Source organism: Eumetopias jubatus, unplaced genomic scaffold (assembly GCF_037043125.1).
Source record: "Eumetopias jubatus isolate StellerSeaLion01/CBP00866 unplaced genomic scaffold, mEumJub1_p1.0 scaffold_8, whole genome shotgun sequence".
Taxonomy (NCBI): domain Eukaryota; kingdom Metazoa; phylum Chordata; class Mammalia; order Carnivora; family Otariidae; genus Eumetopias; species Eumetopias jubatus.
This window is the reverse complement of record NW_028274814.1, coordinates 10,349,783-10,369,318: the sequence shown is the minus strand read 5'-3', so window position 1 is coordinate 10,369,318 and position 19,536 is coordinate 10,349,783. Positions and strand designations below refer to the sequence as shown.

The following is a 19,536-nucleotide window of genomic DNA, read 5'->3' as shown; positions in this document are numbered from 1 at the left end:
GGGAGAAGCAGACTCCCCAGTAAGCAGGGAGTCTGACACGGGGCTTGATCCCAGGACCCTGAGATCATGACTTGAGCTGAAGGCAGACAGTTAACTGACTGAGCCACCCAGGCACCTCTAAAATATCTTTTATATTGAAGTCATTCAATATATATTAGTTTAATGCATGAGTGAGTGAATGGGAAAACACATAGTCCTTCATATGCAAAAAATACTCATATATTTTATTTCTTTTTTTTTAAAGATTTAATTTATTTGAGAGAGAGAGAGAGAGAGAGTATGAGCGGGGGGGTGGGAGAGAAGAACAGAGGGGAAGGGGGGAAAGAATCTCAAGCAGACCCCGTGCTGAGTGTGGAGCCCGATGCGGGGCTCGATCCCAGGACTCTGAGATTACGACCGGTGCCGAAACCAAGAGTTGGATGCTTAACCAACTGAGCCACCTAGGCGCCCTATATGTTTTATTTATTCTTGTTTTTTTCTCTGATGTAGATTCTGCTAGTTTACTAAAAATCCAGGATGTGATTCTTTCGTATGAAAGATTAGTAGAACAACTTAAAAGAAAAAATAAAAAAATGGAAAATAAGGTTAATGGACTACAAAAGGAGCTATCAGAAACAAACGAATTGAAATCGCAGTTGGAGCATCAAAAAGTGAAATGGGAACAAGAGCTTGGCCGTTTGAGGTATGACATCTTGGTTTTAAGGAAATATTTGAACTATTTACCTTTTTTTTTTTTTTTTAATAGGCTCCACACCCAGTGTGGGGCTTGAACTCACAGCTACGAGGTCAAGAGTTGCATGCTCTACCAAGTGAGCCAGCCAGGTTCCCCTTGAACTACTTACTTTTGTAATACAGATGTGTAGGAGAAGTGTTATAATTGCTACCTTACCTTCTGGAATTTTTCTAGGGAAGACAACTTCTTTAGTAGTGTGAAGCATGAGATTCTTCAAAATAATTCAGCAAGTTCTTGACAGTGAATACTTCTACTGATAATTTAATGTATATTCCATATCATAATTTTAATGACCATATAGAAGTCCACCATATGGAATCCTCCTTGTTTAACAAATTGAATTTTGGTTATTTTCCATTTTTCTATACTTTAATTAATGCTGTAAGGAATATCTTTTATATAAATCTATTTCTACAATTCTGGTTACTTACTTGGAATAAATTCTTCAATATAGTATTGTTTGCTTAAAGTATAAAAATTTTTAAAGAAGGTCTTTGATCCTATTTTTAAACTGTTCTCAGGGAAGTTTATATTAATTTCTATGCCCATCAACAGAGTATGAAACGGCCATTTTTCTCAAGACAGGAAAACTTTTAAAATTTATTCAGTTTTAAACATACGCAGCGATTAAAAAGTAAGATGGAAAATGATTACTGCTCAGTTTTTTCAATCTCTCTCTTATAAAATTAATCCAAAAGTCTATGCTGTAAGCACGTACGACTCTTTATTGTTTACTTAATGTGGATCCTGTGTTGTTCTAAAAGGGGTTTTCAAATGATTTATAAAATGGATAATAGGGGCGCCTGGGTGGCTCTGTTGGTTAAGGGTCTGCCTTCGGCTCAGGTGTCCTGGGATCGAGCCCCATCTCCAGATCTCTGCTCGGCAGGGAGCCTACTTCTCCCTCTGCCTGCTGCTCCCTCTGCTTGTGCTCTCTCTCTCTGTCAAATAAATAAATAAAATCTTAAAAAAAATGAATAATAATCAACAAGGTAAATTGAGAGTATTGCAGAAGAAACATAAAATGTATAGGGCAACAGATATTCGACTCCCCAGCCTCGTCCTGGATCACAGTAATCTGCAGGTGTATGTTGTGTAAATGACATCTGCAGATGCTGTCTTATACTGCAAATTATTTTTGGAGGTACCTGTGATGTTTTGTGAAATAGAAATGTACTTCTAGTGAATTTATAAACTTTTTTATAAAGAGCAACTTCTCTTTTTAATTAATAACTCAATTATCTGTTCTAATGGAGGAGGAGTAATTATGACTATATGGGAAAAATGATAATTTTTAATTCTAACTTTCTTGAATAATTTCAAAATTCCTTTCTCTACAATATCTACCAGAGTTAGTACTAAAACTTATTACTAAGCTACGTAATGCTTTCTCATTGCTTCTTTTCAACTATATATATCTTTTGGAAGAGATTGAAGTGAGAAATTAAACATGAGCCCGAGAAAGGAAAAAAATTGAGAACATAGAAATTTCATTTGGCTAATAAACCAACGTATGTGGAACCAGATCATAAAATGAACTTTTTATCGCTTACAAAACATTTTAAAATAAGCACATTTATTTGCAGATTTACCTTAAAACGTGAAAAAGAAAAAAGAAGAAATGCTGATATATTATATGAAAAAATGAGGGAGCAATTCAGAGAAAAAGAAGAGCAGTATAATAAAGAAATCGAAATGAAACAACAACTTGAAGTTTCTCTTGGAACACTAGATGTGGAATTGAGGACTGTAAGAAATAATTTGGATCAGGTAAATCTTTGATAAAAATTGCCTATTTCGATCAATATTATTTATAATATCCCCTTGATTTAATGTATATTATTTAGGTATAAAATAGATAAAAACTTTAATTTTATCCTAATAGGAACTATAATATTTTTAGCTAAAATTATTAACTTATTGGGATTCTTGGCTTCTCCTGTATGCTCTCTATATATTTCCTGAATGAAGGGATAGAAGGTAAATTGAGATAAATGTGAATGTTGGCTTTTCTTTTTTAAGATTTTATTTATTTTTAGAGAGAGAGCATGAGCAAGGGAAGGAGTAAAGGGGGAGGGAGAGGGAGGGAAAAGAATAAGAAGCTCAAGCAGACTGTGCGCTGAATGAAGAGCCCGACTCGGGGTTGGATCTTACAACCCTGAGACCATGACCTGAGCCAAAAGCAAAGGTAGGACACTTAACCAACTGAGCCACCCAGGCACCCCAGTTTTGGATTTTTAATGTTAAAGTACAGGCTAAATCGCCTTGAGACTATGATGGAACTAGTTCAATGTTTTGTAAAGAAATTTTATTTCACATTCTATATCTTCTTGTACTTTTACTTTATGACAAATTTAGCTGTCATTCAAATTAAAATTTGAGTTATTCAGGCAGGATAAAAATCCTTGTATTTAAAAAGGCTACTACTTTTGAACATTTTTTTTAAGTTCTCTTAAGCTTTTGACTTTTTTTTAATGGTGTGATCCAAAATCCTAATGAAAACATATCTCTAGGTTGTAGAAGAGCGAAATGATGCTAAGTTACAACTTTCTCAAGAACAGAATGCCAGAGTATTACAAGATGGAATCCTAAAGAATCACTTTTGCAAACAAACAGAGATGGAAGTGGCTAATAACAGAATGAATTCTGGGGTATTTTCTTTAGTTATTTTTAAGTACATATGTGTATGTATTTGTATATATATACATTTTATTTTCTAAAATTATTTTTTCTCCATGTATGCATATATATATTTTAAAAACCAACACCGTAGATCATGGAAAGCATAGAGGATTTTTAAAGCATATGTGTGTGTGTGTATGTATTTGGGGGGACCAAGGGGGTGGTGACATTTTTGGTCCAGTGGATAAAGTAATATCCTTAATTTAAATGCGTTTGTCTGCAAGAGTCAAATAGTGACGTTCATAATGTCCTCATCCAAAGGAGAGGCTTTTATTATTTTCCATAAGAATTGATGAGCTTTCCATATGCTCAAAACTATTGCTACTAACAACATATGTTTCAATTTTTGGCAGTTACTTCATCACCTCTGTATTGAAAGAGAAGTTAGCTTAACACTGCCAGTGATGAACAGGAGGAAGAGTGTAGCCTGTTCAGAGACTTTATTTTGGATTTAGTCTCTACTTTTGAGAAAAGTAGCCATTTGCTCCAAGTAGTATCCAAAGCGCTTTTGAAACAATCCTATGCTAATGATAACGTATTGATGAGGGTTGTATTCCTCCTAAAATAGCTCAGTGTATTTTCCCCTATTTTAAACATTTTAAACATCATGAAGAGGAAATAAAATTTATTGCAGCAGCAAATAATCTCATGATTTTTCTAAGAGCTGTATAAATTTTACCTTATTTACCATCAGTATTTTGAAACATAAGGCTTCTTTTGTATTTATGATTTACACTAGAGAAGAGCTGCGGTTTGGTGTAAGAGCACTAGTAGTGAAGTAAGAAGACCCGGGGAGAGTCCTGCAGCTCACTTAATGTTTTTAAGCTCTCCATTCTAGAATTGTGATCACCAAAAAGTTCACTGATGTATGTAGAAGTGTTTATACTATAGTGCTTAGATTTGTCAGTTATCAGTAGGTGTAATTCTTATAACTGATTATAGAAACGTTAGAAAAGTAGAATTTCTATGGAATATTGTCAGGAAAAAAGAATTTTAGGAAATTTAATCTGTCAAAATAAATGCAGAGCTAGGGATTTTATTGTGGGGGAGCTGTGTTAGATATCAGACTGTAAATTCAGTTTTTAGTGTAATCAGATTTATTAATCTTTTATTTCAGGCTTTCTGGGTTTGTTGTAAATCAGAGAAAGACCTTTCCAGTTCTGAGATTCTTAAAAATTTTGTCTTGGTTTCTTTTTTCCTTTCATGCATTCACTGTCTTCAATTAAATTTTTGAACCTGTGGGAATTTATGCTGGTCTAAAGTTTGAGGTTTGGACCCAACTTTATTTTTTTCCAGTTGGGCTATCCACCAACTGCAACCTATTCATTGTATAAACATACGTTATTCTTTAATTTCAGAGAAAATCATGATAATGTCATTTTATTGAATTCCAGCTAAAAGTCTCTTTTGTTTTACTTAGATTTCTAATAGTCATGAAAAAGAAGAAGATCTGTTGCCTAAAACCCACATGTGGCAGGATGAAATTGCCATGCTAAGACTGGATCGAGACACAATAAACAATAAGAACCAGGACATGGAAAAGAAATATTGTGAAGGCATTGAAATTATAAAAGAAAAGAATGTCAGTCTTCAAGAGATCATAAAACTGAAGGTGGAAACATTAACAAAAACAATATTAGAATATAGTGGACAGATTAATGCTCTGACCACTGAGAATACAATGCTAAAGTCTAAACTGGAGAATGAAAAGCAAAACAAAGACAGACTGGACAGAAAAGTTGAATCTTACCGAGCTAGACTAGCTACTGCTATAGAGGATTATGATCAAAGTCAGGCATCAAAAAGAGACCTAGAACTTGCTTTCCAGAGAGCAGAAGATGAATGGTTTCGTCTGCAGGACAAACTGAAGTTTGATGTGTCTAACCTAAAAGAAAACAATGAGCTTCTTTCTCAAAACCTTTCTAAAGCTGAAAGTAAATTCAATACTCTAGAAATTGAGCTCCATCACACAAGAGATGCTCTCAGGGAAAAGACTTTGGCTTTAGAATGTGTACAAAGAGACCTAAGTCAAACACAGTGTCAGAAAAAGGAAATGAAACACATGTATCAAAATGAACACGGAAAGCAGGAATCCTTAGAGGAGAGATTATCTCAACTACAAAGTGAAAATATGTTGCTTCAACAGCAACTAGACGATGCTCACAACAAAGCTGCCAGTAAAGAAAATGTCGTAATTAATATCCAAGACCAGTTTCAGGATATCATAAAAAAACTTCAAGCTGAAAGTGAAAAACAAGGTCTTTGGCTGGAAGAAAGAAATAAAGAGTTAATCAATGAATGTAATCTTTTAAAAGAAAGAATGTATCAGTATGAAAAGGAGAAAGCAGAAAGAGAAGTAAGTATCCAGAAAGATAAATATTTTTCAAGCTTTCTAAGAGAAAATTCCAAGTAATATTTGATTATTACTATTTTTAGAGAGAAAGAGTGCACCTGCACATGAAAGGGAGTGGGGCAGAGGGAGAGGGAGAGAGAATCCCAAGAGGGCTCCACATCAGAGAACTCCACCTCATGACCCCGAGATCATGACCTGAATGATTATGGCTGAATTTTGAATCTAGTTGAATATAAAAAATATAGAGACACTAATTCAGCATAACTTGTATCCAGTAAATAAAAATTAAGATTTGAGAGGTGCTTTAATTTGAATAAAATTGTTGTGTCGTCTATGAAAGTTTAAGAGGTTAAGTTATCAATTGTTAATAGATAGTAGGCTGATATTAATAATTTAGTCTTATACTGCTAAAATAATAACTTTAATCTTTGTCACCACATTTTAATACCATGATGAATAGATAAATGGAAATGTTCATACCTGAAATGAGCATTTTGAAATTGAGATTCAATTAAGTGGATGGACTTGACGGTTTATTCCAGATTTCCCACATGAACTGAAGTGTAGATGCTCTATGTCAGTACTTTTCCTTTGGTAGCTTTTTATACATCTTAGGTTGGAATAATTTTATTTTTATTTATATAAATTTGAATTTTTAGTCTGAAATCATGTATCTTATGACCTTTTAACTCTTTGCAGGCACTTTTCATTAAATTATAATTTGGGACAACTGTGGTGAGCTTTAGCAAAACTGTTTGATTTAATCTTCCCACTGCTATTTATAATTTTTTAAGGCAATTTTACAAATAATTTGCTTCTTTCAAAGCTCAATTACTATCATTTGGGCATGAGTTTGTCCAATACAAAGAGAATTGTATCTGTAATATATTAATTTGGCATTGGATCTCCATTTTCAGATTAATGGGGGGCGGCAGGATTCTTGTGTAGCAGGAATGGAGGTCAGGGAGGGAGGTGAAAGCCAGGTTATCTAGGGCCTCGAAGCCCATTAGAATGACTTCACTTTTGTTCTGAGATAGTAATCTCTTGGAAGGATTTGAGCAGAGGATGGAATATGTGAGGAACTTTGACATTAATTTAAGCCTCTAATAAAAAAGAGGGAAAACATTTCATAATGTTGAATTTACCACTGCTAGGCTCACCTATATACCCATTTCTTTTTGAGACTTCAGTAGGCTGGGAAGCTTTGCAGATTCATCAACAAGGAATGGATAGTGGGGCTGAATTAATTATCTAAGTAACCTAATACTGACCAGGCAGGAGGATCACACCTGTATGTGGTGATATTTTTCAAAGTACATATGTTCGAGTTACGTATTATTAACATAACTTAATAGTAAGATAATTTATAAAATCAGTAACAAACGTCTTATTAGGTAGCCGTGAGACACCTTCAGCTAGAACTGGCTGATGCCCTAAAAAAACAGTCTATGTCAGAGGCTTCACTGGAGGTTACATCACGTTGCCGTATTAATTTAGAAGATGAGACACAGGATTTGAGGAAGAAATTAGGTGAAATCAGACGTCAGGTATGTTTTGAATGTAGCATGTGTCAACAGTTAATCTGTAGCAGGTTAATATAAAGTGTTTTAGGATGCTAATTTCCATGGACCACTTTCTTTTGTATTTTCATTATAATTTAGTGCAATTTTAGTATCTTCACAATGCACTTATTTCTTAAACTTTGACTTTCATTCTTCTATTTGTGTTATACGTTTTTTTTTTCTTACAGTATTTACCCTTAGGAAAGTTGAGACTTGTGCATCCCTCACAGAAATTGAGGGACTTGTTTTTTCCTACTAAACAATTTTTTTAAAGATTTATGTATTATTTGAGAGAGAGCGAGAGCACGTGCACATGCACACGCGTGAGTGCGGGGAGAGGCAGAGGGAGAGGGAGAGAATCTCGAGCAGACTCCTTGCCCAGCACAGAGCCCCACGCCAGCTCGATTCCATGATCCTGAGCTGAAATCATGAGTTGGATGCTTAAGCAACTGAGCCACTCAGTTGCAATGTTTTTTAATGGTATCTCTGTTACCATGATGAGTGAGCCATATAAAATCAGAAGATAATGTTTAATGGAATGTTTCAGAAAATTGTCTTATTTCTCATGTTCACTTTTATGAATGGATATAGAATCTGTACTGATTTTAGGATAACTTGTACAGAAAAGTCATTTTACAAACCAGTTGAACTTAGGCATTTCCTTCATTTTCTTTTCCTTTTAGATATATTGTAAATGCATAGAAATGTTCAGATCATATGTAGTATATACACCCAAAAGATAGAATTAAGAAATTAAGAATTAAGAAAATTATCTAGGTCCTGCCATTGGATTTTTTTTTTTTTTTTAAGATTTTATTTGTCTGAAAGAGACACAGCGAGACAGGGAACACAAGCAGGGGGAGTGGGAGAGGGAGAAGCAGGCTTCCCGCCGAGCAGGGAGCCTGATGTGGGGCTGGATCCCAGGACCCTGCCCCCATGACCTGAGCCAAAGGCAACCTCTTAATGACCGAGCCACCCCGGCGCCCCCAGTGGATTTTTTAAAAACTTTATTGAGATATAATGCACATACCATACAATTCGCCCATTTAACATGTATAGTTCAATGTTTCTGATGGTATTCATAGAGTTGTGCAACTATCACTGCCATCAAGTAGAACATTTTCATCACCCTGAAAAGAAACCCTTCGCCCTTGAGCCCCCAGCCTCAGGCAACCACCAGTCTACTTCCCGCCTCTATCGAGTTGCCTATTCTGAATATTTCATCTACAGGGAGTCACACGGTGTGTGGTCCTTTGTGACTAGCTTCTTTCACTTCCTCTTTTCAGGGTTCATCTGTGTTACAGCGTCTATCAGTGCTTCATTGTTTTTTTATTGTCAAACACTACTCCATTGTGGGCCAAAACCCTTGTTCGTTCATCATTTCATGCACCTTTGGGTTGTTTCCCACTTTATGGCCATTAATGCTGCTCTGAACGTTCATTTAATTATTGTCTGGGCATCTGTTTTGATTTCCCTGCCGTCAGATTTCATCCTCGGAGTGGATTGGGTTGATTTCACCCTCTCTCAGCCTTTTCCTCGTGGTGTCCTTTCTGTCCTTTTAATTTCCCTTCCTCTTGCCTAGTCCTACACTGTTCAGACCTGGCTCCTAGTCTCTCATTCTCCATGAAGCTCTCTCTGACTATTCTAATTCCCACGGCCTTTACTGTCTTCACACTCGTCTCATCTAGTCTGTGCAGAACGGTTTAGTCCTTTATTTTACGTTGGTTTTATTTTTTTCATGAGAGAGAATTTTGTCTTTCTACGTCCACGTTTATCTAAGGGGGAAGGTGTGGGATATGCATGGTACCTATCCTTGTATAAATTGAGAATATTTTAACTTAACAGTTTTTAGGATAAAATTAAGTACTTTATAGCATGTCAGTAATTTCTGATTGAAAACACTGACATAACAAAGCTTTTATTCTAAATGTATTTGAAGCAATTAAATGTAAAATTGAGAGCATTTAATCTGACAGAGGAGAGGTGTTCAATCAAATGCTTGTTTTTTCCCCCTCACTGTGGAAAAACAGTCTAAATTTGCCTTTCTTCATTTTGCAGCCAGTACTGAGATTACTTTACCAACTATAAAGCTCGAGGACAGCTTTTCTTTTTTCTTTTTTCTTTTTGTTTTTACCTCTTTTTTAAAGTTTGTTTGTGAATTTATTTATTTATGTAATTACTACACCCATTGTGGGGCTTGAACTCATGACCCCAAGGTCAAGAGTCGCATGTTCTTCCCACTGAGCCAGCCAGGCGCCCCTGGGGACAGTTTTTTCTGATATGCCATACCACGTAGCCTTAATGTATTCATCAGAGTACTTGCTAAAGTGGTGTAACACAAACAGTTGCTAAGATAATGTAAACGTGAAATGATTTGGGAATGTTGATTTAGCAAGAGTCCATTATTTCCACGTCAGTGGCTTTACCTTGCCTCTGATGGTCCTGTAAATATTTATTACTCAGTCTAGGAGGTACTGTTTTGCACTGTAGTCCATGAGATTGTCCACTGAGTAGTATAGAGAGGAAGTAAGTTAAAATTATAAGTGGAAAAAGTACTGTTAGCTAGTGGAATTGGTAAAAGTTTTTTGAAGTACTGAGGATGTATTCTTATTCTGGGCCTCATGCTCCTCATTTGCTGCCCCTTTCAGTGGTAGGAAGAACAATTTCAATATAACTTGTATAAGAGACCACTTTCATTGGCCTGCCATCTGCCTAAAATATCAAATATTTTTAGAACATAACATACAGCAACTATAATAATGCTAATTGCAGACAAAATTTGGTGTGTGCCACTTACCTTCTTTTATTTTTTTAAAGATTTTATTTATTTTTTTGAGAGAGAATGAGAGATAGAGAGCACGAGAGGGAAGAGGGTCAGAGGGAGAAGCAGACTCCCCGCTGAGCAGGGAGCCCGATGTGGGACTCGATCCCGGGACTCCAGGATCATGACCTGAGCCGAAGGCAGTCGCTTAACCAACTGAGCCACCCAGGCGCCCTGCCACATACCCTTCTAAATAGTTCATTTACAGGGGCGCCTGGGTGGTTCAGTTGTTAAGTGTCTGCCTTCGGCTCAGGTCATGATCCCAGGGTCCCGGGATCAAGTAAGTCCTGCATCGGGCTCTCTGCTCTGTGGGAAGCCTGCTTCTCCCTCTCCCACTCTCCCTGCTAGTGTTCCCTCTCTCGCTGTCTCTCTCTCTCTCTGTCAAATAAATAGAATCTTTAAAAAATAAAAATAAAAAAAAGTAGGTCATGTATATATCCTAAATTAACTTCCCCACATCCCAGTGTGGTAGATACTTTTATTATCTTCATTTTACAGAGAAGAAACTGAGACACAGAAATTTTAAGTAATTTGTTCCAGGTCACACAGCTAATACCCGTGAGTTGGGATTCAGACCCCAGGCATTGTGGTTCCTACGAAGATAATGCCTCTCATACTATTCCATGAAATATCTAGTTGTCACTGAAAGCAACATGTTAACTTTTATAATCCCTGGAATAGCCATGGTCATTCACATATGTGAATATTTAAAATTATAATTGATGTGGTGCTTAGAATACAAAAATGGAAATGTTTCCCATAAGGTAATTTCCTATCTTTCCCCCTTTGACCAATATATAAATTTGTAGGTTTAGCTGATAAAATATAATTTAAAAACATTAAACATGTTACATTTTAGTAACTGGAGAAATCAGCAAACTTTTTTGTAAGGGGATTGTAAATATTTTAAGATTTTATTTATTTGAGAGAGAGAGAAACAGATTCCCTGTAAATGTTTTAGGCTTCGTAGGCCATAGGTCTCTGTTGCAGCAGTTCAACTCTGCTGTAGCCATAAATCAGTATGGAGAGGAGAGTGTAGCTGTACCCAATAAAATTTTATTTACAAAGACAGCTGATGATGGTTTTATACTAGATTCCCAGTAGTTAAAATTATTTCTTTTTTTTCTTTCTTAGTTGCAAGAAGCACAAGATCGACATGCAGAGGCTGTAAGATGTATTGAAACGTTGAAAGATCACGTGCAAAAGTACAATTTAAAGCAGCACAGAAAATAACTTGAGTATTTCTAAAGCAGATAAGCAGTGTAGTATGAGAAAGATATCAGTTACGATAATAAGTACATCATTGTGAAGCTGGATAAAAGTTTCAGCTTTGCGCTATTTTGAAATCCATAAATTTTGCATATTATCTTTAAATTTTGCACATTAACTACAAAACACAACCAGAAAAATGGCACAATTGCCAAATCTTCTACTTTTTAAATTTTTAAGAATTTATGTAAGACCTTCAGATGTTTGTTTAGAAATTATACGGTACTTTTAAAATTTGCGTGTGAGAGTAATTTTAAAAATATTCATTTTAGGCTTGGAGTTGAAAATGACAAGTTAAAAGTTACAGTCAAAAAACAAGAGGGCAAAATTGAACAACTTCAGGAAAACCTGTTAAGTACAAGTTCGGTAAGTCAGTCTCTTAATTTCTGTCCTACTGAAAAGGACTTTCTATTTCTCTATAGTAGTATATAAGACTATTTTGTATAATATGAAAATTCTCACTGATAAAAATGTTTATTATATTCATATTGCTCCTTGCTACTGGTAGTATCATTCCTCTTCATAGATGAAGTTGACTGAATTCATAAAGTAATACTTTTTATAGTAAGACTGTAATAAAAAAGATTGTGGTAGTCTAAGATAAGCAATATTTTATACATACCACATTTTATTTATCTGTCAGTGGACAATTGAGTTTTTCCACCTTTTGGCTATTGTTTAGTAATGCTGCTGTGAATATTGGTATATAAACGTCTGAGTCCCTACTAATATTTTTCAGTATGTTTAAAAATTCCCAAACTTTGAGTAATAATTTGATGTTGAATTCTGACTTTCTCTTGTCATCTAAACCCTTCAGTGAGATTTGAGAATGGATTACTTTAATGACAGTTTGTTGTGATTTATAATTATAAATTTGTAATTTGTTGTCTTCATCAAGAATGACTACTAGGTCATTATGCAAACATTTTTCTCAAAGGAATATATTTTTCTCTTTGTTGGATTTTGAAAAGGAAAAGAGATGCCAGTGAAAAAGTGGAAACGACTGATCAATCAGGGCCTTACATAGTAACATAGTGCTCCTAGCATTCACTGCAAGTTCAGGAACTAATTTTTTTTCTCATTCATTTGAGTTAATCAGCCTTTCAGAGATTTAACAATCCAATCTCAGAAAAAATTAATGTGCAATCCAGGATTCCAACTTATTGATATGTAGTGAAAACTATATAACTATTTACCAAGCAGCACCGGATTATCATGCCATTTATACCCTCCTTCATAGGAGAGGCTACCAATGATTTAAGATGAGAAGACTGCATTGTGAGTCCTAAGTTGGAACAATGACGTAGATGTACCTACCACTAGTTTCTTTTAGTCACAAAAGCTGCATACTTGCAAATTTCATTATACAGCTCTACCTGTCAGGGGAACGAGCACATTCTGTTGACTGGTCCTTTTTGTGGCCAAAGAAACATCGAAAATTATTTTTTTTCTAGATGTCATATAAATTAGTCACATTGTATTACTGTACTTTTCATTGAGCAAGTAACATGACAATATGTGAATGAGAATGCCAGGAGTTGTCCCCCTACGGTGTCATATAGAAATCTATTAAGGAAGGTATCAAATCTTGTAAAGTTTGTAAGAATATCCGTAGATATTCTGTAGATGCCAATGGAAATGAATTAGGGTTATGACATAAAATTATTAGCCACTTTAAGGTCTACCCTGTGAAACAAAAACTTAGCTTTCAACCAACTCAGTCCATAGTCCTCACATCTCTAGAAGGATTTTATCTCATGAATCCCTAAGGCAGAGACTACCTGGGTTAAGATATTGGATGGACATAGTTTTGAGGTGAAGAATCTGGATTGGGAAGAAGAGATAGCTCTAGGCTGACTTAAGCTTCCAAACAATATCGTCAAGTATGTGTCTGAAAAGAACTTCAGAAGAAGACTTCCATAAGATCAAATCTCTATGGAATAGGAAATTATTCAGAAGAAAACAAAGGCAAACCATTGATAGCCTGACCCTTGTGAGAGACATTTGCATCAGAAAAGAAAAGCAAGACAGAGTATGGTGGTCAGCATCCTAAGGGTCAGGGTGCCCCCTGCGATTATAAAATAACAGTACACTCAAAGTAATACCAAAAAGAGTCAACAGAAAAGGTACAAGATTAGCTGTCTAGGGGTACCTGGGTGGCTCAGTCAGTTAAGCGTCTGCTTTCGGCTCAGACCATGATCTCAGGGTCCTGAGATGGAGCCCTGCTCAGCTGGGAGTCCGCTTCTCCCTCTCCCTCTGCTCCTTCCCCTATTCAGCACTCTCTACTTGAAAGAAAAAAATTTTAAAAACTTAAAAAAATTTAGCTGTCTATAAAGGTAATCCACATCAGGTAATGGTTTTTGAGTGTGTGGTTGAGAATATTGTCTGTGACGAACTAGAAGGAAGATCGGAAAGTAGAGATGACCTCAGTAAAGGGGCCAAGGCTGGAAATGTAGATTAGAGAATCTGGTTTTGAAGCCTTGAGACTGAACCAACTGTGAGAGGATTTGATATGAGGAATAGCAAGGGTCAGGGACTAACAGCGGTTGCTGTCATTTAGAAATAAAATGGGATTAGAAGAGCAGAGGGAGGGTATGGTCATTGTTTTCAGCTGTTGCTGAGAAGTACAGCAGGATAAAGACTTTAAAAAAAAGATCCTTGATGACCCTCAAAATTTTTTAGTGGAATTCCAGGATTGAAACTCAGATTTTAGTGTAAAAGAAGACAATAAGTGTTGGAAAGATGAATCTGTGGATGAGATGACACATTAAAGAATGTTCAAGTCCCGTGAAAGGGGAGGAGCAGGATGATAGAAAAAGCTGCCAGAGCTAAGCAAAAGTTTTTATGTAATATCGAGAAGACTTAAACTTTGTTTAAAGAGAAACGTAGTTAATAGAAAAGAAGAAATTGAAACCTTGCAGAGATGCTTGAAATGCTTGCAGAGAATGAGGGTATCTCATTCTAAAGTCAGACGATCACCAAAACTGTAATGGGGCCTGCATAGGAATTTTTCGGAGATGATCTTAAAAAGGTATGATCTCACAAAACCCAGGGTATCTTAAGCTATGGATGAAAATGTTTCTAGGGCATCTTTAGAAACTAAAATGTAAATATAACCACTTTTTAAAAATTTTCATTAACCCTTAGTATTAATATGGGTAAGAACCTCTGTATTTAACAAGTAAATTTTGGCCATTTAAATTCTAGAAAAAATAATGATGAAAAGGTAAAATCAGTTGAAGCTGTTTTTAGGAAAGGTCCTTATATTTGAAATTTGTATTTATTGGCATCAGGCTTATAAAACTGCATTATATAAAACTTAAAATTATAAATTTTAAACTACATTATATAAATTTAAAATTATAAATTTATAAAATGTAGTTTATGAGCCTTTCTAAACACGTTATTCCTCATGAATTCATGAGAAATAATATTTTATGATAGAAGAATGAGTATCTAGATTTTTAAATATAATTTTCTTTAAACATTTTCTTCAAAGTCTGATGATGAACAGGGACAGTGTTAAGATGAGGGAAGGGTTAAGAGACGTTCTACTATGAGATGACTAACAGTTATTTTATGGAGGAAAGATCTGAAACAATCCTAGAAAAATAAAAGTATAAATGTGTGGCCAAGAGAACAATAGCAGAGATCTGTTTTAATAACTACTAGTGGTTTTAATTTTGTTCTTGATTTTCTGAGTTATTTGAGGTTCCACATTCCAAGACTCTACTTCGAGTATAGATAACATTTTGTTGAAAATGAATTTATTTTAAAATTTGGGCACCTGGCTGGCTCTGTCAGTAGAGCATGTGGCTCTTGATCTTGGGGGTTGTGAGTTCAAGCCCCGTGTTGGGTGTAGAGACTTAAAAATAAAATCTTTAAAAAAAAAATTTGGTCATAGTTTTGCATTAGACTATTTTCACTCTACTTCCAAACGGTATTATTTTATTCATGCAGGTTGGTGATCTTACAGCAAAACTGGAAAGTGCATCTTCAAAATGTCTATACCTGGATGCAAAAAACCAGCTTCTTACCCAGGAGTTATCATCTATGAAGGAAATGCAGAAGAAATATGAAAAACTAGAGAAGAATAAAAAGAAGTTGGAACAACAAGTAGTACACCTCAGAAGTCATTTAGAACTCAGTATGGTAGAATACAGTAAAATAGAACAATATAAATGGGAGCTTGAAGAAAGAATAAGATTGGACGTAACAGAAAAATTAAAAGAAGCCAGTCTGTTTTTACAGGTTAATTTACTGATCTGTAGTATGCTTTAATCATTTCACTGCAAGTTACATTTTGGTTATATGCATTGTATAATTTTCCTCTACTTCCTTGATAGCCATTTGGTAAATTTGAAGGAACATTTGTTCCTTCTCTTTAAAAATTTCACTTTTCATCATTATTCTCACTAAATTGATTTTTCAGAATGATTCACAGTAGAGAATCATTTTATTTTTTAAGACCAGTTGGTATAAAACAAGACTATTGACAGGAAAAGAAAAAATGGTCTTTTAAAAATTTTAACCATGGGGTGCCTGGGTGGCTCAGTTGGTTGAGCAGCTCAGGCTCGTGAAATCAAGCCCAGCATGGAGCCTGCTGGGAAAAAAAAGATGGTACCATACTTGGATTATTTTTTTTAAAGATATTTATTTATTTATTTATTTATCTGGAAAGCACGGGTGAGAGGATGCACAGAGGGAGAGAGAGAATCCCAGGCAGACTCCATGCTGAGTACGACACAGGGCTTTAATCTCAGGACCCTGAGATCACGATTGAGCAGAAACCCAGAGTCTGGCGCTCAACCGACTAAGCCAGCCAGGCACCCCCTGTTTTTGGATTATTCTTAAGTTGTATTGTTCACTTTTTAAAGTTTTTAAAGGATTCTCTTATTCTCTGAATTATCAGATTGCATGAGTTCTAATATAAGAATGATTGAACTTTATCATTCAGATTTAATTCAGTTGACATTGATGAGAAATATTTTACACTTCAGCTTTTTTTTCACATTTACAATTGCTCTCTGAATCATTGACTCAAAACTAAAGGAAAGAAATATACTGTATTTACCCAGTTTTAAAACTATGCTTTTAATTTGCTTTAGACACAAGTAGCATCTCAAGAAAGGTTAGGACAGTTAAGAGAAACTAATAATGCTTCAATAAGAAGTCAAATGGAACTCCGAATTAAAGAATTGGAATTTGAACTATCCAGAATGAAAAGTTCTCGAGATTTTTATAAAACAGAATTGGAAAAACACAAGCAACTCTACGTAGAAGAATTAAAAGTTCAAACGTCATTGACAAATGAACTGAGCAAGTAAGTTAAAACAGAATCATAGAAAATAGATTTAGCTTGTTAATTTGCCTCTAAAGCATAATTTTTATGGAGCCAAGTTCATGAGATGAGTAAGATAGTTTAATTTTGGAAAACGATGTTTGTAAAAGAACTTACCTTTGAAATGTTAGTCCAAGACAGTTTGCCTCTCTCCTCCTTTTTTCGGTTTTACATGATTTTATTTTTTTCCCCTTAATATTTTCAGTTAATCTGATCTCCTAGTCTTTAAGCTAATTGTTAGAAGCTTTATTATTTAGACAGCATGTTATTATAAAATTGTTTGTCAGAATTGCCCTGAATAGCAATGAGTTTCTTAATATTAGTGAGTTTATTTTTGGAAGAGTACATCTTTAACCCAAACTGCACATCCTGGCAGCTTGGTAAATTTACTTTTTTGATTGTGATTTTTGTTATTATTACCAAATAGAGGGTGCTTTGAAACAAACTGTTCTTTATATAGTTTTTCTACCTTACATAAAGGTATACATGTGAAATACAACAAGATTCACCTAGGGGTGAAAGGCAGCATAATTCCCAAAGTGGCTAAAAATAGCACCATGGTGGACATGAGGAGGGGCTGGGTGAAAGACAGAAAGGGTAGATTCCACCTCCAGTACCCTGGTAACTGTGTTATAACCTAATTGCCTCCGGAGCTGTTTTCTGTCTTTCTGATCACAACTCTGCCATCTAGCAGTTGTTGGTCTAAATTATTCCTCAGTGTCAAATGCTCAATTTCTCTGAGATAATGAGTGAAATGTACAAGAGTGGTGAAAGCCAATACTTGAAAATGTCTTTGAGGGATGGTTTATTTTTATTTTTATTTCAAAGATTTTATGTATTTATTTGACAGAGAGCAAGCGAGTGAGCTCAAGCAGGGGGAGCGGCAGGAAGAGGTTGAGGGAAAAGCAGGGGCTCGATTCCAGGACTCTGGGGTCATGACCTGAGCGGAAGGCAGATGGTTCACTGACCGAGCACCCAGCCCCCCGGGATGGTTTTATATTTTTGTATCTCTAAACTGGTTTACTAAATATAAGTATATGTAATGGCATGCTGCTTTACTAAATATAAGTATGTGTCGTGGCATCCTCAAGAACCTTGTAAGTACAGCCATTCCAGAAGGCAGCATGTATTACCTGTTAAGCATTGTGCATCACTAATAGCCGTTTCTCTCCCTCCTTAATTTGAATTACTTGTTAGTTAGGAATCTCTAGAAATATATGTACTTCTTTAGAACAATTTTAAACCTATCATTATATATTGTAGGTCTGCTCTGTCACATTTTCAGTGTTAAAACACCGTTTAATGGCACATTCTGTTTACTATTATGGAAACTTTCAAAAAATGCAAGTCATTTAGGAATGATGTGGGGAGAAATGAAATACTAAGCGCTGTGTTTTGTAGTCTTAACAGGACTAATGAGAAGCTGGCAGAGAGCAGTACCAGACTTCCGGTGGAGAAACAGCAAAAACAGTCTTTGATTAATACTATTACTATGAGGCGTGTCCTAGACTTGCCTTCTGTTAGAAATATTAATAATAGTTCACTGCTCAATAGAAATGTTGCTCCAAGAGAAAACCTAGTGATTTTTACCCCACGCTCACGGCCTACAAATAATGGCATTGAGACTTTCTTGACCAAGGTTAGTTATGTTTTTTTTTTTTCTTGGGTTTCAGATTTCTGATAGAATTTTTGTTTTTAATTTGGTGAAATTCTGAGACTACTTTCAGGGATCATTTCTATAGTTTGTTAATTTGGTGAAATTCTAAGACTGTACTTTCAGGGATCATTTCTATAGTTTGTTAATTTGGTGAAATTCTGAGTTGTTTAACTGACTAATGCACACTAAGTGAAAGTCATAATTATATGTGCTAATAAAGAAATGAGACAGAAATTTTATGATATTTTTTTAGTTCCTGGAGCTCTTACTTTCAAGAGATACCTATTATTAGCTTTATTTAATAAATATAACTAAACTGACATATTTTTTTTTAAAGATTTATTTATTTAATTTTATTTTTTGAAGATTTTATTTATTTATTTGACAGAGAGAGACACAGCGAGAGAGGGAACACAAACAGGGGCAGTGGGAGAGGGAGAAGCAGGCTTCCCTCCAAGCAGGGAGTCCGATGCGGGGCTCGCTCCCAGGACCCTGGTGTCATGACCTGAGCCAAAGGCAGATGCTCAACGACTGAGCCACCCAGGCGCCCCTAAAGATTTTATCATTTTAAAGATTTTATTTATTTATTTGAGAGCAAGAGAGAGAGCATGAGAGGGAGGAGGGTCAGAGGGAGAAGCAGACTCCCTGCCAAACAGGGAGTCCGATGCGGGACTCGATCCTGGGACTCCAGGATCATGACTTGAGCTGAAGGCAGTGGCTTAACCGACTGAGCCACCCAGGCGCCCCAGATTTTATTATTTTAGAGAGAGAGAGTGCACAAGAGGGAGAGAGAGCATGAGACTTTCAAGCAGACTCCCCACTGAGCGTGAACCCTATGTAGGGCCCAGTCTCATGACCTATTTTCTTACATGAGAGTACATTCTTAATTGCTTTCTTACTTATAGCATTTTTTTTTTTTTACTTATAACACTTCTGTTTCACGTTTTACAAAATGTCTTGTTGAGCAGTTGTAGAGCATTTTCTATGTAGTTAAATCAAGCAAATATTTGATTTTTTTTTTTTTTTTTTTCAGAGAGGGAGTACAGGCAGGGGGTGAGGAGCAGAGGGTAAGCAGGCTCCATGCTCAGTGCGGAGCCCCATGTAGAGCTCAGTCTCACAAC

At 35.6% G+C, this 19,536-nt stretch overlaps 1 protein-coding gene, 1 long non-coding RNA gene and 1 pseudogene across 4 annotated transcripts in view; 2 read left to right on the top strand and 1 right to left on the bottom strand.

The window, feature by feature from the left end:
• Window positions 1–19,536, top strand: part of LOC148163657 (ankyrin repeat domain-containing protein 26-like) — a 90,560-nt gene that overhangs the window by 57,168 nt on the left and 13,856 nt on the right. The window contains exons 18-27 of one of the 2 annotated variants that reach the window (XM_088025471.1): window positions 490–682; window positions 2,317–2,500; window positions 3,244–3,381; window positions 4,833–5,768; window positions 7,160–7,312; window positions 11,283–11,353; window positions 11,690–11,783; window positions 15,378–15,668; window positions 16,526–16,740; window positions 18,160–18,397. In XM_088025471.1, coding sequence (XP_087881597.1) covers window positions 490–682; window positions 2,317–2,500; window positions 3,244–3,381; window positions 4,833–5,768; window positions 7,160–7,312; window positions 11,283–11,353; window positions 11,690–11,783; window positions 15,378–15,668; window positions 16,526–16,740; window positions 18,160–18,397 — 2,513 coding nt within the window. Of the gene's footprint in view, window positions 1–489; window positions 683–2,316; window positions 2,501–3,243; window positions 3,382–4,832; window positions 5,769–7,159; window positions 7,313–11,282; window positions 11,669–11,689; window positions 11,784–15,377; window positions 15,669–16,525; window positions 16,741–18,159; window positions 18,398–19,536 lie in introns of those variants that run through there. The other variant, XM_088025470.1, reaches the window with a different exon arrangement.
• The window catches only part of LOC148163658 (uncharacterized), a 71,935-nt gene that overhangs the window by 40,307 nt on the left and 12,092 nt on the right, over window positions 1–19,536 (bottom strand). The window lies entirely within an intron of this gene.
• LOC148163659 (small nucleolar RNA U3) lies at window positions 18,523–18,628 on the top strand (annotated as a pseudogene).